The sequence below is a fragment of the Schistocerca gregaria genome, chromosome 4 (genome assembly GCF_023897955.1).
Source record: "Schistocerca gregaria isolate iqSchGreg1 chromosome 4, iqSchGreg1.2, whole genome shotgun sequence".
Lineage (NCBI taxonomy): Eukaryota > Metazoa > Arthropoda > Insecta > Orthoptera > Acrididae > Schistocerca > Schistocerca gregaria.
Window position 1 is genome coordinate 600,202,450 of NC_064923.1, and position 20,822 is coordinate 600,223,271.

A 20,822-nucleotide genomic window follows, 5' to 3' on the forward strand; every position below is an offset into this window, starting at 1 on the left:
TACAGAACGTAGGTATGTTTGAACATTTCATTTCGTTTGTTCCAATGTGATACATGTACCTTTCTGAACTTATCATTTCTGAGAATGCACTCTGTTACAGTGTGATTACCTGTAAATACAACATTAATGCAATAAATGCTCAAAATACATCTGTCAACCTCAATGCATTTGGCAATACATGTAACGACATTCCACTCAACAGCAAGTAGTTCGACTTCCGTAATGTTCACACATGCATTGACAATGCGCTGATGCATGTTGTCAGAAGTTGTCGGTGGATCACGATAGCAAATATCCTTCAACTTTCCCTACAGAAAGAAATCCAGGGACGTCAGATCCAGTGAACATGCCGGCCATGGTATGGTGCATCAACGACCAACCCACCTGTCATGAAATATGCTATTCAGTGCCGCTTCAACAACATGCGAGCTATGTGCTAGACGACATCCATCATGTTGGAAGAACATCACCATTCTGTCATGCAGTGAAACATCTTGTAGTAACCTCGGTAGAACATTACATAGGCAATCAGCATACATTGCACCATTTGGATTGCCATCAATAAAATGGGGGCCAATTATCCTTCCTCCCATAATGCCACACCATACATTAACCTGCCAAGGTTGCTGATGTTCCACTTGTCACAGCCATGGTGGATTTTCTGGTGGCCAATAGTGCATATTATGCTGGTTTACGTTACCGCTGTTGGTGAATGACACTTCATCTTTAAATAGAACACGTACAAAAAATCTGTCATCATTCCCTAATTTCTCTTGTGACCAGTGGCAGAACTGTACATGAAGTTCAAAGTCAACGCCATGCAATTCCTGGTGCTTAGAAATATGGTACAAGTGCAATCGGTGTTGATGTAGCATTCTCAGCACCAATGTTTTTGAGATTCCCGATTCTCGCGCAATTTGTCTGCTACTGATGTGCGGGTTAGTTGCGACAGCAGCTAAAACTCCTACTTGGACATCAGCATTTGTTGCAGGTCGTGGTTAATGTTTCGCATATGGCTGAATAGTTCATGTTTCCTTAAATAATGTAACTATCTGGTGAAGTTGTCAGGAGACGTGGATGATGTCGTCCAGGATACCAAGCAGCATACATAGCACATGCCCGTTGGGCATTTTGATCACAATAGCCATACATCAACACGATATTGACTTTTTCCGCAGTTGGTAAATGGTCCATTTTAACACAGGTAATGTATCACGAAGCAAATACAGTCCGCACTGGCGGAATATTACTTGATATCACTTACTTATGCATTTGTGACTATTACAGCACCATCTATCCCAAAGCGAAAAAAGTGGTCCACTAAAACATTCATATTTCTTTACATACTACTCGAATATGTAACAAAAAATGGGGGTTCCTGTTTTAAAAAATGCAGTTGATATCCATTTGACCTATGGCAGCACCATCTAGCGGGCCAACCACAGCGCCATCTAGTTTCCCCCTTCAAGCTGGACGCATTTCGTTCTTTGTAGTTTTTTCATTTGATGCTTATTTTGTGAAATATTTGGCCCGGTTACTATCAATGGACCACCCTGTATATTGTCACTCAGTTTCCACATGGTTCACTGCTTCTGGCTTTTAGGGTAATCTAGTAAGACACTGATAGCAGATGCAAAGAAAGTGATTGTTCTGAGGTAATGTATGATAGCTATGCAATACACCCTAAGTACAGGTAATGTGAGTACAATCATAACTGACCAAAGCCAATAGGGAAACTGCTGGTGCCTACACTTATTTAAGGCTGCCTATGATAGTTTCACAACTCTCTTCTTTTACAACTACACCCATACTCTGCAAGCCACCATGAAGAGCATAGCATAGAATTTTGTACCAATTGTTAGGTTCCTTCCTATTCCATTAATGTATGGAGTATGGTAAGAATGATTGAATGCCTCTGTGCATGTTTTAATTAATCTAATCTTATCCTTATGATCCCTATGTGGGGAATACATAGGTAGCTGTAGTATATTCCTAAAGTTATCATTTAAAGCCGGTTCTTGAAATTTTGTTAGTAGACTTTGTCATGATAATTTATGTCTATCTTGAAGAGCCTGCCAGTTCAGTTTCTTCAGTTCCTCTGTGATACTCTCTTGTTGATCAAACAAACCTGTGACCATTCATGCTGCCCTTCTCTGTCTATGTTCAATATTCTCTGTTAGTCCTGTTTAGTATGGGTCCCACACACCTGAGTAATATTTTAGAACCAGTTGCATGAGTGATCTCATTTATAAACTGATTGCACTTCCCCTGTATTCTACCAGTAAACTGAAGTCTACCACCTGCTTTCTACTGAGCCTCTGTGATTATTCCATTTCATATCCTTACAAAGTGTTTCAACCACGTACATGTATAAGTTGAGCGACTCCAACAGTGACTCATTGATGGTATAGGCATAGCATGCTATACTTTTTATTTTGTTAAGTGTGCAATTTTACAGTTTTGAACATTTAAAGCAATCTTTGCACCACTTAAAAATATTATCAGTATCTGACTGAACATTTATGCAGCTTCTTTCCTTATCGATAAATGGATCATATACAAAAAGTCTGAGGTTACTTTTAATATTGTCTGCAATGTCTTAATATACTATACAAAATTAGCCTTCAACGGGTGCTTCTGCCTGTGACGTTATAACTCGAATCATTCCGCATTCCAAAAGGCTCACAATGATGGGATTTGCAGAGCATGATGTGTGAATTAATTACTGAACGAATAAAACTGCATCATTTCACTTACACAACTTCACTTACATATTACTCCTTTCACTCATTCCAACTTTCCTTTTCATAGCCTACTTATGCACTAGAAGGTAACTGAAACTAAAAAAATGGGCAACAGAAACACTCTTATATAAAATCTATTGTTTGTCAGCATACATTTGCCTGCAAATGCACTTTATTAGAGAATGATCTTTTTTGGAAAATTATCTCTCATTGTTAGTTTCTATGATTTTTGCTGTATGTAGCGGTTTGTCTCATAGAATGTGTCTATCATTTTTTTATTCTTATTTTTAATTTCATTTCAAGATTATAATGATGCTTAATTTAGGTATGTATCTTCTTGACAAAGAGCTTCTTGCAAGTCTCTATTTTGAAAGTTGGCAGCTCTCTCACTCACATATTGCATATACCAGGAACTTGTAAATCTGTTACAATTAATTTAAAAGATAGAAATAAAATTTTAATATCCATGAGCGTGATAAAAAGCTAAAAGAAAAGTTTCATGACTAAGCAGTAAGGACACTAGATTCTAAAATTTGAACTACAAAAAATGTGATAGAAATTTACAATATTGTCCACACATGACAAAAATTATTTTATCATTCTCAATTTTTTTTAAACTTCTGAGGTCATTTTTATAAGATTACTGCTTTTATTCAGTAACTAAATTTATAGAGCATGTGAAATAAGAGACTTGAAAGAAGATGTTGCAAAATCTACTACTGCAAATAGTGCAAACTCTGTTATGAACAAAGCACATATCCATACATAAGATTCGTATTGTATTCCACAATATGGAAAGAGAGTTTGAATGAATAAACTGATAAATCTTAACTATGTAGATCTGCCACTATTGAACAAAACTGTGCAATTATTCTTAAAGATGTAGTGAGGATGTAGTCAATATACATAGCTATTTGAGTTTTGTGTTTATGGGATTGTCATGGGTCAATATTTTATGATACATTGGTAGCCTTCTGTAACTTTATTAACCTTTCAATCATTATACAGGCTGAATTTCTTATTTTATGGTGCAAGAAGTTAAATGTAGGTTGATCAGACTGAAGCACATTTTTAAAAACACATTTACTATTCCAGAGACCTTCTTCATTAAGAATATGCTGGTACTTATCAGTTGTAACACCCAATACTTTATTCTTTCCAGTTTCTTTTAAAACTGGGACTTCAAGCTTAGAAAGATTTTGGTTCACTGTATGTACTGGTATCTCCTTTTCCTTTGCATGTGTGAATGAATTATTCTCAATAAATATCTATTTCCCCCCATGAACCATGGACCTTGCCGTTGGTGGGGAGGCTTGCGTGCCTCAGCGATACAGATGGCCGTACCGTAGGTGCAACCACAACGGAGGGGTATCTGTTGAGAGGCCAGACAAACGTGTGGTTCCTGAAGAGGGGCAGCAGCCTTTTCAGTAGTTGCAGGGGCAACAGTCTGGATGATTGACTGATCTGGCCTTGCAACATTAACCAAAACGGCCTTGCTGTGCTGGTACTGCGAACGGCTGAAAGCAAGGGGAAACTACAGCCGTAATTTTTCCCGAGGACATGCAGCTTTACTGTATGATTAAATGATGATGGCATCCTCTTGGGTAAAATATTCCGGAGGTAAAATAGTCCCCCATTCGGATCTCCGGGCGGGGACTACTCAGGAGGATGTCGTTATCAGGAGAAAGAAAACTGGCGTTCTACGGATCGGAGTGTGGAATGTCAGATCCCTTAATCGAGCAGGTAGGTTAGAAAATTTAAAAAGGGAAATGGATAGGTTAAAGTTAGATATAGTGGGAATTAGTGAAGTTCGGTGGCAGGAGGAACAAGACTTCTGGTCAGGTGACTACAGGGTTATAAACACAAAATCAAATAGGGGTAATGCAGGAGTAGGTTTAATAATGAATAGGAAAATAGGAATGCGGGTAAGCTACTACAAACAGCATAGTGAACGCATTATTGTGGCCAAGATAGATACGAAGCCCACACCTACTACAGTAGTACAAGTTTATATGCCAACTAGCTCTGCAGATGATGAAGAAATTGAAGAAATGTACGATGAAATAAAAGAAATTATTCAGATAGTGAAGGGAGACGAAAATTTAATAGTAATGGGTGACTGGAATTCGAGTGTAGGAAAAGGGAGAGAAGGAAACATAGTAGGTGAATATGGATTGGGGCTAAGAAATGAAAGAGGAAGCCGCCTAGTAGAATTTTGCACAGAGCACAACTTAATCATAGCTAACACTTGGTTTAAGAATCATGAAAGAAGGTTGTATACGTGGAAGAACCCTGGAGATACTAAAAGGTATCAGATAGATTATATAATGGTAAGACAGAGATTTAGGAACCAGGTTTTAAGTTGTAAGACATTTCCAGGGGCAGATGTGGACTCTGACCACAATCTATTGGTTATGACCTGTAGATTAAAACTGAAGAAACTGGAAAAATTTGGGAAATTAAGGAGATGGGACCTGGATAAACTGACTAAACCAGAGGTTGTACAGAGTTTCAGGGAGAGCATGAGGGAACAATTGACAGGAATAGGGGAAAGAAATACAGTAGAAGAAGAATGGGTAGCTCTGAGGGATGAAGTAGTGAAGGCAGCAGAGGATAAAGTAGGTACAAAGACGAGGGCTGCTAGAAATCCTTGGGTAACAGAAGAAATATTGAATTTAATTGATGAAAGGAAAAATATAAAAATGCAGTAAATGAAGCAGGCAAAAAGGAATACAAACGTCTCAAAAATGAGATCGACAGGAAGTGCAAAATGGCTAAACAGGGATGGCTAGAGGACAAATGTAAGGATGTAGAAGCTTATCTCACTAGGGGTAAGATAGATACTGCCTACAGGAAAATTAAAGAGACCTTTGGAGAGAAGAGAACCACGTGTATGAATATCAAGAGCTCAGATGGCAGCCCAGTTCTAAGCAAAGAAGGGAAGGCAGAAAGGTGGAAGGAGTATATAGAAGGTTTATACAAGGGCGATGTACTTGAGGACAATATTATGGAAATAGAAGAGGATGTAGATGAAGACGAAATGGGAGATACGATACTGCGTGAAGTTTGACAGAGCACTGAAAGACCTGAGTCGAAACAAGGCCCCCGGAGTAGACAACATTCCATTAGAACTACTGACGGCCTTGGGAGAGCCAGTCATGACAAAACTCTACCAGCTGGTGAGCAAGATGTATGAGACAAGCGAAATACCCTCAGACTTCAAGAAGAATATAATAATTCCAATCCCAAAGAAAGCAGGTGCTGACAGGTGTGAAAATTACCGAACTATCAGTTTAATAAGCCACGGCTGCAAAATACTAACGCGAATTCTTTACAGACGAATGGAAAAACTGGTAGATGCAGACCTCGGGGAGGATCAGTTTGGATTCCGTCGAAATGTTGGAACACGTGAGGCAATACTGACCTTACGACTTATCTTAGAAGAAAGATTAAGAAAAGGCAAACCTACGTTTCTAGCATTTGTAGACTTAGAGAAAGCTTTTGACAATGTTGACTGGAATACTCTTTTTCAAATTCTAAAGGTGGCAGGGGTAAAATACAGGGAGCGAAAGGCTATTTATAATTTGTACAGAAACCAGATGGCAGTAATAAGAGTCGAGGGGCATGAAAGGGAAGCAGTGGTTGGGAAAGGAGTGAGACAGGGTTGTAGCCTCTCCCCGATGTTATTCAATCTGTATATTGAGCAAGCAGCAAAGGAAACAAAAGAAAAATTTGGAGTAGGTATTAAAATTCATGGAGACGAAGTAAAAACTTTGAGGTTCGCCGATGACATTGTAATTCTGTCAGAGACGGCAAAGGACTTGGAAGAGCAGTTGAACGGAATGGACAGTGTCTTGAAAGGAGGATAAAGATGAACATTAACAAAAGCAAAACGAGGATAATGGAATGTAGTCAAATTAAATCGGGTGATGCTGAGGGAATTAGATTAGGAAATGAGACACTTAAAGTAGTAAAGGAGTTTTGCTATTTAGGAAGTAAAATAACTGATGATGGTCGAAGTAGAGAGGATATAAAATGTAGACTGGCAATGGCAAGGAAAGCGTTTCTGAAGAAGAGAAATTTGTTAACATCGAATATAGATTTATGTATCAGGAAGTCGTTTCTGAAAGTATTTGTTTGGAGTGTAGTCATGTATGGAAGTGAAACATGGACGATAACTGGTTTGGACAAGAAGAGAATAGAAGCTTTCGAAATGTGGTGCTACAGAAGAATGCTGAAGATAAGGTGGATAGATCACGTAACTAATGAGGAGGTATTGAATAGGATTGGGGAGAAGAGAAGTTTGTGGCACAACTTGACTAGAAGAAGGGATCGGTTGGTAGGACATGTTTTGAGGCATCAAGGGATCACAAATTTAGCATTGGAGGGCAGCGTGGAGGGTAAAGATCGTAGAGGGAGACCGAGAGATGAGTACACTAAGCAGATTCAGAAGGATGTAGGTTGCAGTAGGTACTGGGAGATGAAGCAGCTTGCACAGGATAGAGTAGCATGGAGAGCTGCATCAAACCAGTCTCAGGACTGAAGACAACAACAACAACAACAACAATAACAACAAATATCTATTTGTCTCTAATAATGAAAGATTCTATCCTTGTTATAAGTGTAAAGCCTTGTTTATCCAGTGCTCTGTGTTACAATTTGGTGGGTTTATCAGTTTACATAGATTCAAAACTTATAAACAGTTGTATAGATGTTCACCTTTATATAGCTGGCAAATTGATATGTTAAATTTGATTAAAAAGAAAAGAAAAGGCGTGTGACTAAGGTCTCTCATCAGCTAGACTGTTCGCTAGGTGCAAGTCTTTCGATTTGATGCCACTTTGGTGACTTGTGCGTCAATGGGATGAAATGATGATTAGGACAACACAACACCCAGTCCCTGAGTGGAGAAAATCTCCGACCCAGCCGGGAATCAAACACAGGCCCTTAGGATTGACATTCTGTCGTACTGACCACTCAGCTACCAGGGGCCTACTTAAATTTGATGAAATAGTGTAAATTTAATGGAATTTTGTTACTTTTGATATAATGACTGAGAAAAATAATTATTAATAATTTAGTGGTAAATGAAATTTTCTTTCCTGATTATAAAAAAGGGGAATATGGTACTTAAAAATTAAGTGAAATTTGTGATGTCGTTGATAGTGCACACACACACACACACACACACACACACACACACACACACACACACCACAGGTGAACATATATTTTCTATTTTCCAGTAGAAAAGAAGAAAAGGGGGGAGAGAGAGAGAGAGAGAGAGAGAGAGAGAGAGAGAGAGAGCGAGAGAGAGTGAGTAGAAATGAATTTGTGATATGTCGCAGTCTTACTTGTCCTGTTGCTTTATCAGATTTTGTATGAAACACCTCTTCATATTAAGCTGTCAAGCTGTCATGCATCTATAGTGGAATACAATCTCTGATATCACCAAGGAACTGAAGACAGTGTGTTTACCATTGTTGTGAAAAACAAAAATCAATGCATTTTTTATTTTACTTCAGATTTCTATGTTTCCTTAATTTGGACATGGAATCACACAAATTTATGGTAAGCATTTAATGTAGATTTTTATGTTTTTTATTCTGTTTCTAGCTAGCAGACTTATTAGAAAGAGATATTCACTATTTGGCTGTACTGCAGAGCATTGAAGGAGGGAAGATATTCCCAGCTTCATATGGTGAAATCAAATTTTCTGCCAACTGTTTGCGTTACCTTGCTGGCTGGGCTGACAAAATCCATGGTTACACCATTCCTGCAGGTACTATGTTTCAGATCTTAACCACAGTAGCAAATGATAGCAGCATACCAGCTTAATAGCCCACAAGCATAAGTAAATGGCTATGTTTTGACTGTAATAAATAATGAAATTTTGTGGAGGATTTATTTGTTGCAATTAAAGCTCTGTGTGTGTGTGTGTGTGTGTGTGTGTGTGTGTGTGTGTGTGTGTGTGTGTGAGAGAGAGAGAGAGAGAGAGAGAGAGAGAGAGAGAGAGAGAGAGAGAGATACTCCAATCGAACCACACTGTGGTCATCCCAGAAATGTCTCAGCATCACCTCCCCTGAAGATGGTATGGTCTTTGCCTTCTTTGGTGGGAGTGAACCAACAAGTTCCCACTGCTTGCTTTGCTTCTTTTCCTTGGGGTCACAGTGAAACATTTAGCAATTATACATGGTGGTTAGGTGGCAAAAGAAGTTATCTGGCTTGATCTGACACAACTGGAACATTTCTGCTTTTGCCATGGTTTACTGGGCTCTTTGAATGGGAATGAGCTATCACAGAACAAAGTGGACAGTGACCATTGTCATGTTCGTAATCTCACGTGAAATGCTGACATCTAATCCATGAGTTGTTTTCACTTTTTCCCCTATTGCCTCAATTGTTATATGCTTGTTTTTGAGCACCTTGGCTTCTGCTTATTCTGTGATTCCCAGCTCTTCTTTACCTTTCAAACTTCTTTGGTCTCACTGAAGTGTCTGTGCCATCTAATCATTATGGTGGAGTGTAGCTGTACCCTTCCACCAACTCAGCACTGATGATTGCAGCATTGTTCTGTTTCAGTTGCAAAAGAAATTACCACATGATACGGTACTTTAATACCATGCTATGGTACTGGAACATGTGGATCTGGATGTGTACCATGACTGCAGACATGTAATCTTATTGTATGCTGTGATAATTAGATCTCTGACTACTTGTCATGTGATGGAAGAAGAAAAACTAGCTCTGTACCTGGAAAAAGGAGAGTTACATGAAAGAAAAGAGTTGGAAGTAAGAATGGCTATTGTTGCTGACTTTAAAACGTTCCTGAGCTTTACTGTTGCTGTTTCTATCAAAGCTTTATGTGTTGTGCAGTCCTTTTGATCCAGGGATTAGAGAATCTTGGCTGCTAGTTGTCTTTTTGTTTTTCCTCTTCCCTCTTTCTTATCTATGCTTCTTTCTAAAATATGACTAGCACTGTCAAAGAATCTCCCACAACTGCTGGTGGTGGAACAGACTGTGAACCTTCGACAATGCTAGCCACTTGTGATGGTGAAACAACAGAAACCACTAAATAACCATCAGTTGAGATCCCAGGATGAATGCTGACATGCAACACACCAAGATGTGGCCATAAAAGCCTCACCAATTAATGTTTATCATCTGACCAGACACTGATAATAGTTGTAATGATGTTACTCATATCAGCTGGTTCTGCATTTGAATTAACTTAAAGGACATAGATAAAATGAAATAAGACAGCTAAAGTCTTTTAAATTTCAGATGGCCCTTACTTCACCTACACAAAGAAAGAGCCTGTTGGAGTGGTTGGGCAGATAATACCATGGAATGCTCCTGTCGTGTCAGCTGTTCAGAAATTAGCTCCAGCTTTTGCTACTGGATGCACTGCAGTACTGAAGCCTGCTGAAGATACACCTCTCAATGCCTTATATATTGCAGCTCTGTGCAAAGAAGTAAGTGTGGTTTCTTCTGTAAGCCTTTTTTGAGACTTGAACAGAATGACAGAAAATATCTACAATGACTGCAAGTATCTACACACTATCATAGATTGGAGAAATTTGTAAAGATTATGGTGTCACTCACAGAGTAAAACTCCCAGTATTATCTACAGCCTCATTGAAGCAGTAGACTTGCAACATGAGGACATGCAGTTAGATTAGGAGACTGTTTGCCACAGAGGAAGTATGTCAGTTAAGGTATTTAAGCTTCACTAAACACAACCAGTTGAAATATTTCTGATGTCATAGCAGAGAGATATTGTGATAGAATAACTCCAACTCCAAAAACAACCAGCTCATCCCAATATTTTAATATAGAGTGAGAATGAAGAATTGAAACTGACTAATATGTACAATGATTAAGCACTGGACGTGCATTCAGGAAATCTGAAGTTCAAATATGAAGGTAGCTATCCTTATTTTTATTTTCTGTAATTTCCTTAAATCACTTAGTGGCTGCAGAAACAATTCCTTTCGCAAAACAGTGGCTACTGGTAGCATTAGTAATTTCTTCATACAAGAATATTTTTACAATGAAACAGGATTTTCCTGCTTAATGCAAACAAAAAACATTAGTCATAAACACACACATATGAATCTATACATATGTGTTTAATGAGAAGAGGTCAGGAGGTCAGCCATGATCTTGTTGAAGTAACCATCTTGGTATTTCTCTGAAGTGATATAGGAATTCCATGGGAAACCTATCTTAGAATTGCTGGACAGAGCATGATCCTCAATCCTTTTGAATCTGAGGCCACTACCTTAACAAATGCATTGCTTCATTCAGTTGTATCTAGCATACAATGGTAGTGTTTGTACAGGCCTAGAACACATTAGCTTCCTAACTGAAAAGAAGTTGTAGGCTGTTAATTTAGTCACTCAACCTTTATCATCAGCACACACTACACAACCCTGCAATTGACTTGAGGACTATTCCCATGCTGCTATTTCTCTGTTACATCTTCATGTCTTCCCAACTGCTGTCTGAAAAAATAAGCAGTATTCCTTCATGATGAGTGAGAAATTGAGCTTAGAAGAATGGTAAGACATTAGTATTGATAGTAGTAGTAGTTTTATTTATCTGTTATTCTCTTTTACAAGGATACTGGACCTGTCTTGGAATTTTGTGCCATCTTGGGTGTATGAATTTCCTGTAAAAAGCATTACGTTGTGTTTGTATAATATTGTCTCAGAGAAATTATTTAGCTGTTATTATTTTTCATGAACTCATACTCTGTTCTCTAACTAATCTTAATTTGTGTAGAATGGATTACAGCCTACACTCGACTGTCGTTTTAAATAGTTGTGTTATAGTTATCACTTTCATCTCCTGGAGCAACACCAGACAGAAAATGCTGTTTCAAATTACTTGATAATTGGTTCTTGTTCCATGACCAATGGTAGAACCATTTGTGACATACTTGCTAATGCTTTCTTCCATATATAAACAAGAAACTGGTAGATGAACTCACATTGCATAGTTAGGATATAATTTTTTTTAAAAATATTTCTTTACAGTCAGCTCGACTACTACTTTCTCATTATTCATTTAGCCCATTTCAGCAGTTTGAAAATTGTGCCCATATTTAGTGCACTTGATCCCCAGTAAAAAATCTCATAGCTAAGAATTGGGTCTACTTATGAACAGTATTTCATCACAAGACACTGACTATCACACAGTGACAGTAAGAGCCTAAGGACATAACATGCTGATGGTGTTTTATTTCCAGTACCTTCATGTGTTCATTCCATGACAGCTGACAGTCATTACCCATCCATAAGAAACTGTGTTTGCTATATAATCTGTAGATGTATGTTTAATGTGATAGAGTTGTTCAATGTTTAATGTGATACAGCTGAAACTTCATGGCAGATGAAAAACATATGGCAGACCAAGACTCAAACTTGGAACCTTCAACTTCCACGGACAATTGCTCCACCGACCAGGCTATCCAAGTACAACTCATGACCCATCCTCACAGCTTTACTTTCAACAGTACCTTATCACCTATCTTCCAAACTTCACAGCATTTCTTCTGCAAAACTTGCAGGACTAACACTCATGGAAGAAAGAATATTGTGGAGATGTGGCTTAGCCACAGCCTGGTGAATGTTTCCAGAACAGAAATTTTCATTCTGTGCACTGGTAGATTAAAACTGTGTGTCAGACCAAAACTTGGAACTCTGGGACTTCGCTTTTCATCGGCAAGTGCTCTACCAGCTGAGCTATCCAAGCATGGCTTATAACCTTTCCTCTCAGCTTTACTTCCACCATTACCTCATTTCCTACTTTCGAAACTTCGAATCAGCACAACTTCACCGCAGAGCAAAAATTTCACTATGGAAAAATTTACCACGCTGTGGCTAAGCTGTGTCTTCACAATATCCTTTCTTCCAAGAGTGCTAGTCCTGCAAGTGTCATAGGAGAACTTCTGTAATGTCCACTGAGTACTAGATGGCCTATCTTAGTGCACTGATCCTAGAAAAGTGCAAATAAAAATGTATGGGGCGTTAAAATGTTGTAGGCACTAACTTACAGACAAAATTAATGCAGGAAAATGACTTTATCATCTGTATAATGGGACTGAATGATGTGACAAAAAATGAGGCAGAGGTTTGTATGAAAACTCAGCAGTATTCCCTAGAAGCTAACAAATGCAAAAATGCAGTAGTTCATGTGTAAACAAAGAAATTCAGAAAACAGACTTGAAAATAAGGAAACTGTTTTCACAATATACCAAGTGTGATGCACTGGATATAAGCAAGCTGCATCAAAATCTGCACACAAAGCATGGAATGCATTTAAACCATGAAGGGAAAAGGTTTGTTTATGATCTTGTCAGTGAAATAATTAATCAAAGACTTTTAAGGAACAAAACAATCCATCAGCTTTCTGCATGTCCTAGTGGCAACACTGAGGAAAGTAAAATGAACAAGAAAGAAGAATGAAAAGCAACACAACTCACATCCTAATTTAAACTAAAGGTGTGTGATGCTGCAAATATGACTCCTAACTACTAAATCATGAATGCACCTGATCCAAAATTTTATCACCATAATGTGCAATCCCTGCTTAATAAGATCAACAAAATTAATGTACTGTTACCTCATGAACTAAAAGATATCTCATTGTTATGCATTTCTGAACATGGCTTAACCCAGAATTAATTCAGAATGTCAAAATAAATAAATTCATTTTCTCTTCCTACTTCTGCAGCAAAAACAATGAGCAGGGTGAGCTCACAATTTACATAAAGGAAAATATAAATTTTACTACCTCACCTGACTTCACTATAACAAATGTTGAAAAGGGTTATGAAAATGCAGCTATAAAAATTACTCAATTCAACCAGTTTACCGATTAACTTCTGGAAGTTTTGAACTTTTTTTTTTAACAAAATGGAGTCCCTGCTGAATAAAAGTAAATAAAGTGGATTGTGAGATGATAATATGTGCCGACTTCAATATTGATTTCCTCATGAATAGTAGAAACAGAGAGGCCTTTGAACCTTGCAACACCCTGTAATTGAATGGCTGAAGTAAAAGCTGATATCTGAGTAACAGAAATTTGTGAAATAGATTTAGATCAATTTCTAGTGAAGGAAAGTTTACATAACACTTCACTAAAGGTTTTCAATGCAGGTTTTATTGACTATCTTGCTCAAATAATAAACTTAGAAATGAAAGGCAGTATTATTAGCATGTCTTTTAAGAATCATATGCAGAAGGTATAATCAGGATCATGTAAGCTACTTGAACAGTTTACTACAGAAACAAAAATGGTCACTGGTTTAAAAAATTAATGTTATAAATGAAAAATTCAACACTTTCATTGATACATTGACCAATTTCTTTCAGACTACATTCTCACCAAAAATTGTAACAATAAAGGAGGAATTCTATAACAAATAAATCGCTCACAAGGGGAATAAGGGTTTTATGCCAGAAGATTCTACTTCATGAAATATGTAAATCAAAAAATTCCTCACTTGAAATACATGTATACTATAAAAATACTCCAGAATACTAAGGAAGGTAATAAGAGCAACAATAATAATGCATAATGCTGAATAAATTTATAATTCACTAATAAAGCAAATATTATATGGAGTGTTAGAAAAAGAGAATCTGGTGAACACAGTCCATCCTTCAAAAATATAACACTATAACAAAAATTAAAAAAAAGAAACCTTAAAAGTAGTCAACATATTCAATAATTTTTAACAGGTGCTACTGATAACATGAATATAAAATAAGTGCTTATAGAGAGCTAGTGCTTATAGAGGGCACGATGAAGTAGCTAATGCAATAAAAGGACAAAAAAATTCCAACTCTGGAGGCATTGATAGTGTGCCCACAACAATCTTAAAGGAAAACGCATCAAACATAACTGAAATTTTTACACACCTATTTGACTGCCCACTTCAGGCATGCACTTTCTCTGACATATTGAAAACACCTAAAGCCATTCCAGTATATAAAAAAGGTGAGAAAGATAATGTAAATAACTACAGACCCATCACAGTTTCCTCCTGCATTTCAAAAGTATTAGGGAAAGTTATGTATGACAAACTTATGAAATTTGTAAATAAAAACAATATCCCTTGCAATGAAAAACATGGATTCAGAAATAAGAGGTTAATGACAAATGAGTGCATCAATTCCATATTAAGCCTGTTGAACAAGAAACAAGAATCAATAGGAGTATTTATTGACTGGTCAAAAGCAAGGTGGACTGTAAGATTCTTCTGTTAAAAGTTTGAAAGACTTGTATTTGATGTCTTTGCAACAACTGGATCAGTTCCTTCCTGAGCAATCGTAAGCAGGCAGTGTGCATCAAGCACAGAAATATCACCCAATAAATTGTCTATGAACACATGCCAGACTATAAACAAATTAAATACGGTGCATCCCAAGGATCAGTAATGGGCCCCTTCTGTACCTACTGTGCATAAATGAACTCAACTTAAATGTGGATGCACATAAAACAATCATATTTGCGGAAGTCACAACATTCCTACTAAAAGGAGACAACAATGAAGATTAGATTAGATTAGTACTTGTTCCATAGATCATGAATACGACACTTCGTAAAGATGTGGAAGGTGTCAGGTTAATAAAAGGTGCCTATACAAGATATTACATTAAACAAAATATTACATGACACTCAACATTATTAATTTTTTGTGGGGGTTGGGAAATTACCCACTTACTATATCCAAAAAGGAGTTGCCATTAAGAAATTCTTTTAATTTCCTTTTAAATGCTATATGGCTATCTGTCAGACTTTTGATGCTATTAGGTAAGTGACCAAAGAATTTTGTAGCAGCATAATTTACCCCCTTCAGAGCCAAAGTTAGACTTAACCTTGCATAGTGAAGATCATCCTTTCTCCTAGAGTCATAGCCATGTACACTGCTATTACTTTTGAATTCATTCAGATTGTTAATAACAAATTTCATAAGTGAATATATATATATTGAGGCTACAGTGAAGATTTCTAGCTCTTTAAATAAGTGTCTGCAGGATGATCTTGGATGAGCTCCAGCAATTATTCTGATTACACGCTTTTGTGCAATGAACACTCTTTTACTCAATGATGAGTTACCCCAGAATGTGATGCCATACGAAAGCAGAGAATGAAAATAGGCATGGTAAGCTAATTTACTCAGATGTGTATCGCCAAAATTTGCAATGACCCTAATTGCATAAGTAGCTGAACTCAAAAGTTTCAGCAGATCCTCAGTGTGTTTTTTCCAGTTTAACCCCTCATCAATGCATACACCTAAAAATTTTGAATATTCTACCTTAGCTACCGATTTCTGATCAAAGTCTATATTTATTAATGGTGTCATTCCATTTACTGTGTGGAACTGAATATACTGTGTTTTGTCAAAGTTTAATGAGAGCCTATTTGCAGAGAACCACTTAATGATTTTCTGAAAAACATCATTTACAATTTCACCAGTTAATTCTTGTCTGTCGGGTGTGATAGCTATACTTGTATCATTGGCAAAAAGTACCAGCTTTGCATCTCCGTGAATATAGAATGGCAAGTCATTAATACATATTAAGAACAGCGGAGGACCAAGACCGAACCTTGCGGCACCCCATTCTTGATTATTCCCCAGTTTGAGAAATCACCAGTTTTTTGCATTTAATATTTCATTAGTGAAAGTATATATAGCATTTTCTGTTGAAAAACCCTTCTGGAAACCAAACTGACATTTTGTTAAAACTTTGTTTTTACAAAGGTGTGAAGCTACTCTACAATACATTACTTTTTCAAGAATTTTGGATAAGGCAGTCAGAAGAGAGATTGGGTGGTAGTTGTTGACATCAGACATATCCCCTTCTTTATGCAGTGGTTTAACAATGGCATACTTCAGTCTGTCTCGGAAAATACCCTGCTTCAGAGAGCTATTACATATCTGGCTAAGAATCCCACTTATTTCTCGGGAACAAGCTTTTATTATCCTGCTGAAAATGCCATCAATTCCATGTGAGCTTTTATTCTTGAGAGAGTTTATTAACTTCCTAATTTCAGAGGGAGAGGTGGGTGGAATTTCAATTGTATCAAATGGCGTGGGTAAGGCCTCTTCCATTAACTACCTTGCTTCTTCTAACGAGCATTTAGATCCTATTTTCTCAATAACATTTAAAAAATGATTATTCAAAATGTTTTCGAATTCCAGCTAGTTGTTTATCAAGTTTCCATTCTCTCTGATGGTGATGCCATCATCCTGTACTCTTGGTTGCCCTGTCTTCCTTGTAATAATATTCCAAATTGTTTTGATTTTGTTATCAGAGGTATTAATCTCAGACATAATGCACATGCTTCTGGACTTTTTAATAACCTTTCTTAATGTAGAACAGTAGTTTTCATAATATTTGGCTGTTTCTGGGTCATTACTCTTTCTTGTTGCTAGATACAGTTCCATTTTGTGGTTACAAGATATTTTTATTCCTTTAGTAAGCCAAGGCTTTTTGCATGGTTTCTTATAATTAGATTTAACTACTTTCTTGGGGAAACAGTTTTCAAATTCTCTTACAAGTGTATCATGAAATAAGTTATATTTTAAATTAGCATCAGGTTCCTTGTACACCTCATCCCAGTCTAACTGCTGAAGATTTTCTCTGAAATTTCTAATCATTGAGTCATTAATTGAATGCACAACTTCGGAGGTTAGTTTTGAATTACTGAATGGAGCTATGTCATATACTGTAACTAGCTGAGCATCATGATCAGAAAGCCCATTCTCAACAGGACAAGAATTTATGTTATTAAACCTATCTTGGTCTATAAAAGTGTTATCTATCCATGTGCTGCTGTCCTTTACCACCCAAGTAGGAAAATTAATGACAGATGTCAAATTGAAAGAACCGAGCAAGACTTCCAGGTCATTCTTCCTATTACACTCTTTCAGTGAATCAACATTGAAGTCCCCACAAATAATAATTTGCTTTCCCCTATCTGACAGATAGCACAACAAGGCATCCAAGCTTTCCAGGAATAAATGAGAGTTTCCTGAAGGGGACCTATATACTGATACAATTATAAAAAAGCCCTCCTTCAGTTTAAGTTGACAGGCACATGCTTCTATATGTTGCTCCAAGACAAAACTTTTTTGTATCTAAGCTTTCTACACAGTGATAACTTTTGACATATATGGCAACTCCTACTCCCACCTTATTCTCTCTACTCATATGTGCAGCTAGTTTATAACCACTGATATTTACCTGTTCCATATCAGACACAATGTGATGCTCAGACAGGCATAGTATATCTATTACATTATCAGATTCAATGTCATCTAAACAAACCAGGAGCTCATTTACTTTATTCTTCAATCCCGGAATATTTTAGTGAAAAATGGTAAAATTATTTTTTATTTTACTTTTGTGAGAATCTACTTTTTTCTTTAATCCACCAATATTTTGGTTAAATATGGTAACATTATTATTTACTTTCCTGTTGTGAGAACTTTGTGAGCATTGGACCTCTTTAGCACCTGCCTGTCTGAACTTCTCATTGGACCCTGATATTAGTCTAAAAAAGAGGTACATCCATGAGTACTAGTGTCCCCCCTTATGGATTTCGCTAACAACCCTGCCAGTTTACCCTTCCCTTTCTTATTGAGATGTAGGCCATGCCTTGTGAAATCCCCCCTATCAATAGCCTCAACAGGAACCAATCCAATGTCTGACAGAGTGGCCGCCCTACGCAACTGATCCAACTCCTTTTTACCCTCCTGACAGAGCGGTCCAACTGGGGCTCATCATGCTGCACGAAAGCAGGCACCAGTCCAACATTGGTATGGGTTGTTGCTGAGGCTATTTCCACCAGGTTACACTCAATGCTGTAGCCCTAATCCCTATCAGTACTGTTTCCCACTCCACCCACTATCATTACATGATCCTGCTTTGTGAATCCCTTGCACAAGGAAGCTATATCCTCTACCACCTGGCTAAGACTTGCACTTGGCTTGAAAAAGTTTGTGACCTGGTACCTGTCACCTAATTTTTCCTGTAAAATCTGGCCCACCCCTCTTCCATGGCTGCTACCTAGCAACAGAACTTTCCTCTTACTTTCTACTTTTTTTTGAAACAGTTGGTTTCCTAGTGAGATTCTGTTGCATCTTAACTACATCTTCTGCTACTGGAGCCTCTTCCATACTTAACTGTGGTAGCAAGGCAAATCTATTGGGTGTGCCAATTGGGAAACTGTCAGACACTGTCCTCTTTCTGTGGGCCCTGTTCCCAGCTACCACAATTACAGGAGTCAGTAAACACTGTGACAAAACAGCTTAGTTGCTGGGCACTGAATAATCAGCTTATATATATAAATAAGTTAAAAAAACAGAAAGAAACTTCCACATGGGAAAAATATATTAAAAACAAAGATTCCAAGACTTACCAAGCGGGAAAGCGCCGGCAGACAGGCACATGAACAAAACACACAAACACACACACAGAATTCGAGCTTTCGCAACTGGCAGTTGCTTCGTCAGGAAGGAAGGAAGGAGAGGGAAAAATGAAAGGGTGTGGGTTTTAAGGGAGAGGGTAAGGAGTCATTCCAATCCCGGGAGCGGAAAGACTTCCCTTAGGGGAAAAAAAGGACAGGTGTACACTCGCACACACACACACACATATCCATCCGCACATACACAGACACAAGCAGACATATTTAAAGGCAAAGAGTTAAGGGCAGAGATGTCAGTCGAGGCGGAAGTACAGAGGCAAAGAAGTTGTTGAAAGACAGGTGAGGTATGAGCGGCGGCAACTTGAAATTAGTGGAGGTTGAGGCCTGGCGGATATCGAGAAGAGAGGATATACTGAAGGGCGAGTTCCCATCTCCGGAGTTCAGATAGGTTGGTGTTGGTGGGAAGTATCCAGATAACTCGGACGGTGTAACACTGTGCCAAGATGTGCTGGCCGTGCATCAAGGCATGTTTAGCCACAGGGTGATCCTCATTACCAACAAACACTGTCTGCCTGTGTCCATTCATGCGAATGGACAGTTTGTTGCTGGTCATTCCCACATAGAAAGCATCACAGTGCAGGCAGGTCAGTTGGTAAATCACGTGGGTGCTTTCACATGTGGCTCTCCCTTTGATTGTGTACACCTTCCGGGTTACAGGACTGGAGTAGGTGGTGGTGGGAGGGTGCATAGGACAGGTTTTACACCGGGGGCGGTTGCAAGGGTAGGAGCCAGAGGGTAGGGGAGGTGGTTTGGGGATTTCATAGGGATGAACCAAGAGGTTACGAAGGTTAGGTGGACGGCGGAAAGACACTCTTGGTGGAGTGGGGAGGATTTCATGAAGGATGGATCTCATTTCGGGGCCGAAATGAGATCCATCCTTCATGAAATCCTCCCCACTCCACCAAGAGTGTCTTTCCGCCGTCCACCTAACCTTCGTAACCTCTTGGTTCATCCCTATGAAATCCCCAAACCACCTCCCCTACCCTCTGGCTCCTACCCTTGCAACCGCCCCCGGTGTAAAACCTGTCCTATGCACCCTCCCACCACCACCTACTCCAGTCCTGTAACCCGGAAGGTGTACACAATCAAAGGGAGAGCCACATGTGAAAGCACCCACGTGATTTACCAACTGACCTGCCTGCACTGTGATGCTTTCTATGTGGGAATGACCAGCAACAAACTGTCCATTCGCATGAATGGACACAGGCAGACAGTGTTTGTTGGTAATGAGGATCACCCTGTGGCTAAACATGCCTTGATGCACGGCCAGCACATCTTGGCACAGTGTTACACCGTCCGAGTTATCTGGATACTTCCCACCAACACCAACCTATCTGAACTCCGGAGATGGGAACTCGCCCTTCAGTATATCCTCTCTTCTCGATATCCGCCAGGCCTCAACCTCCACTAATTTCAAGTTGCCGCCGCTCATACCTCACCTGTCTTTCAACAACTTCTTTGCCTCTGTACTTCCGCCTCGACTGACATCTCTGCCCTTAACTCTTTGCCTTTAAATATGTCTGCTTGTGTCTGTGTATGTGCGGATGGATATGTGTGTGTGTGTGTGCGAGT

The 20,822-nt window shown here is 38.5% G+C and overlaps 1 protein-coding gene across 1 annotated transcript in view; it reads left to right on the top strand.

The window, feature by feature from the left end:
- The window catches only part of LOC126365834 (aldehyde dehydrogenase 1A1-like), a 109,366-nt gene that overhangs the window by 52,897 nt on the left and 35,647 nt on the right, over positions 1-20,822 (top strand). The window contains exons 4-5 of the mRNA XM_050008465.1: positions 8,361-8,526; positions 10,029-10,219. Coding sequence (XP_049864422.1) covers positions 8,361-8,526; positions 10,029-10,219 — 357 coding nt within the window. The remainder of the gene's footprint in view (positions 1-8,360; positions 8,527-10,028; positions 10,220-20,822) is intronic.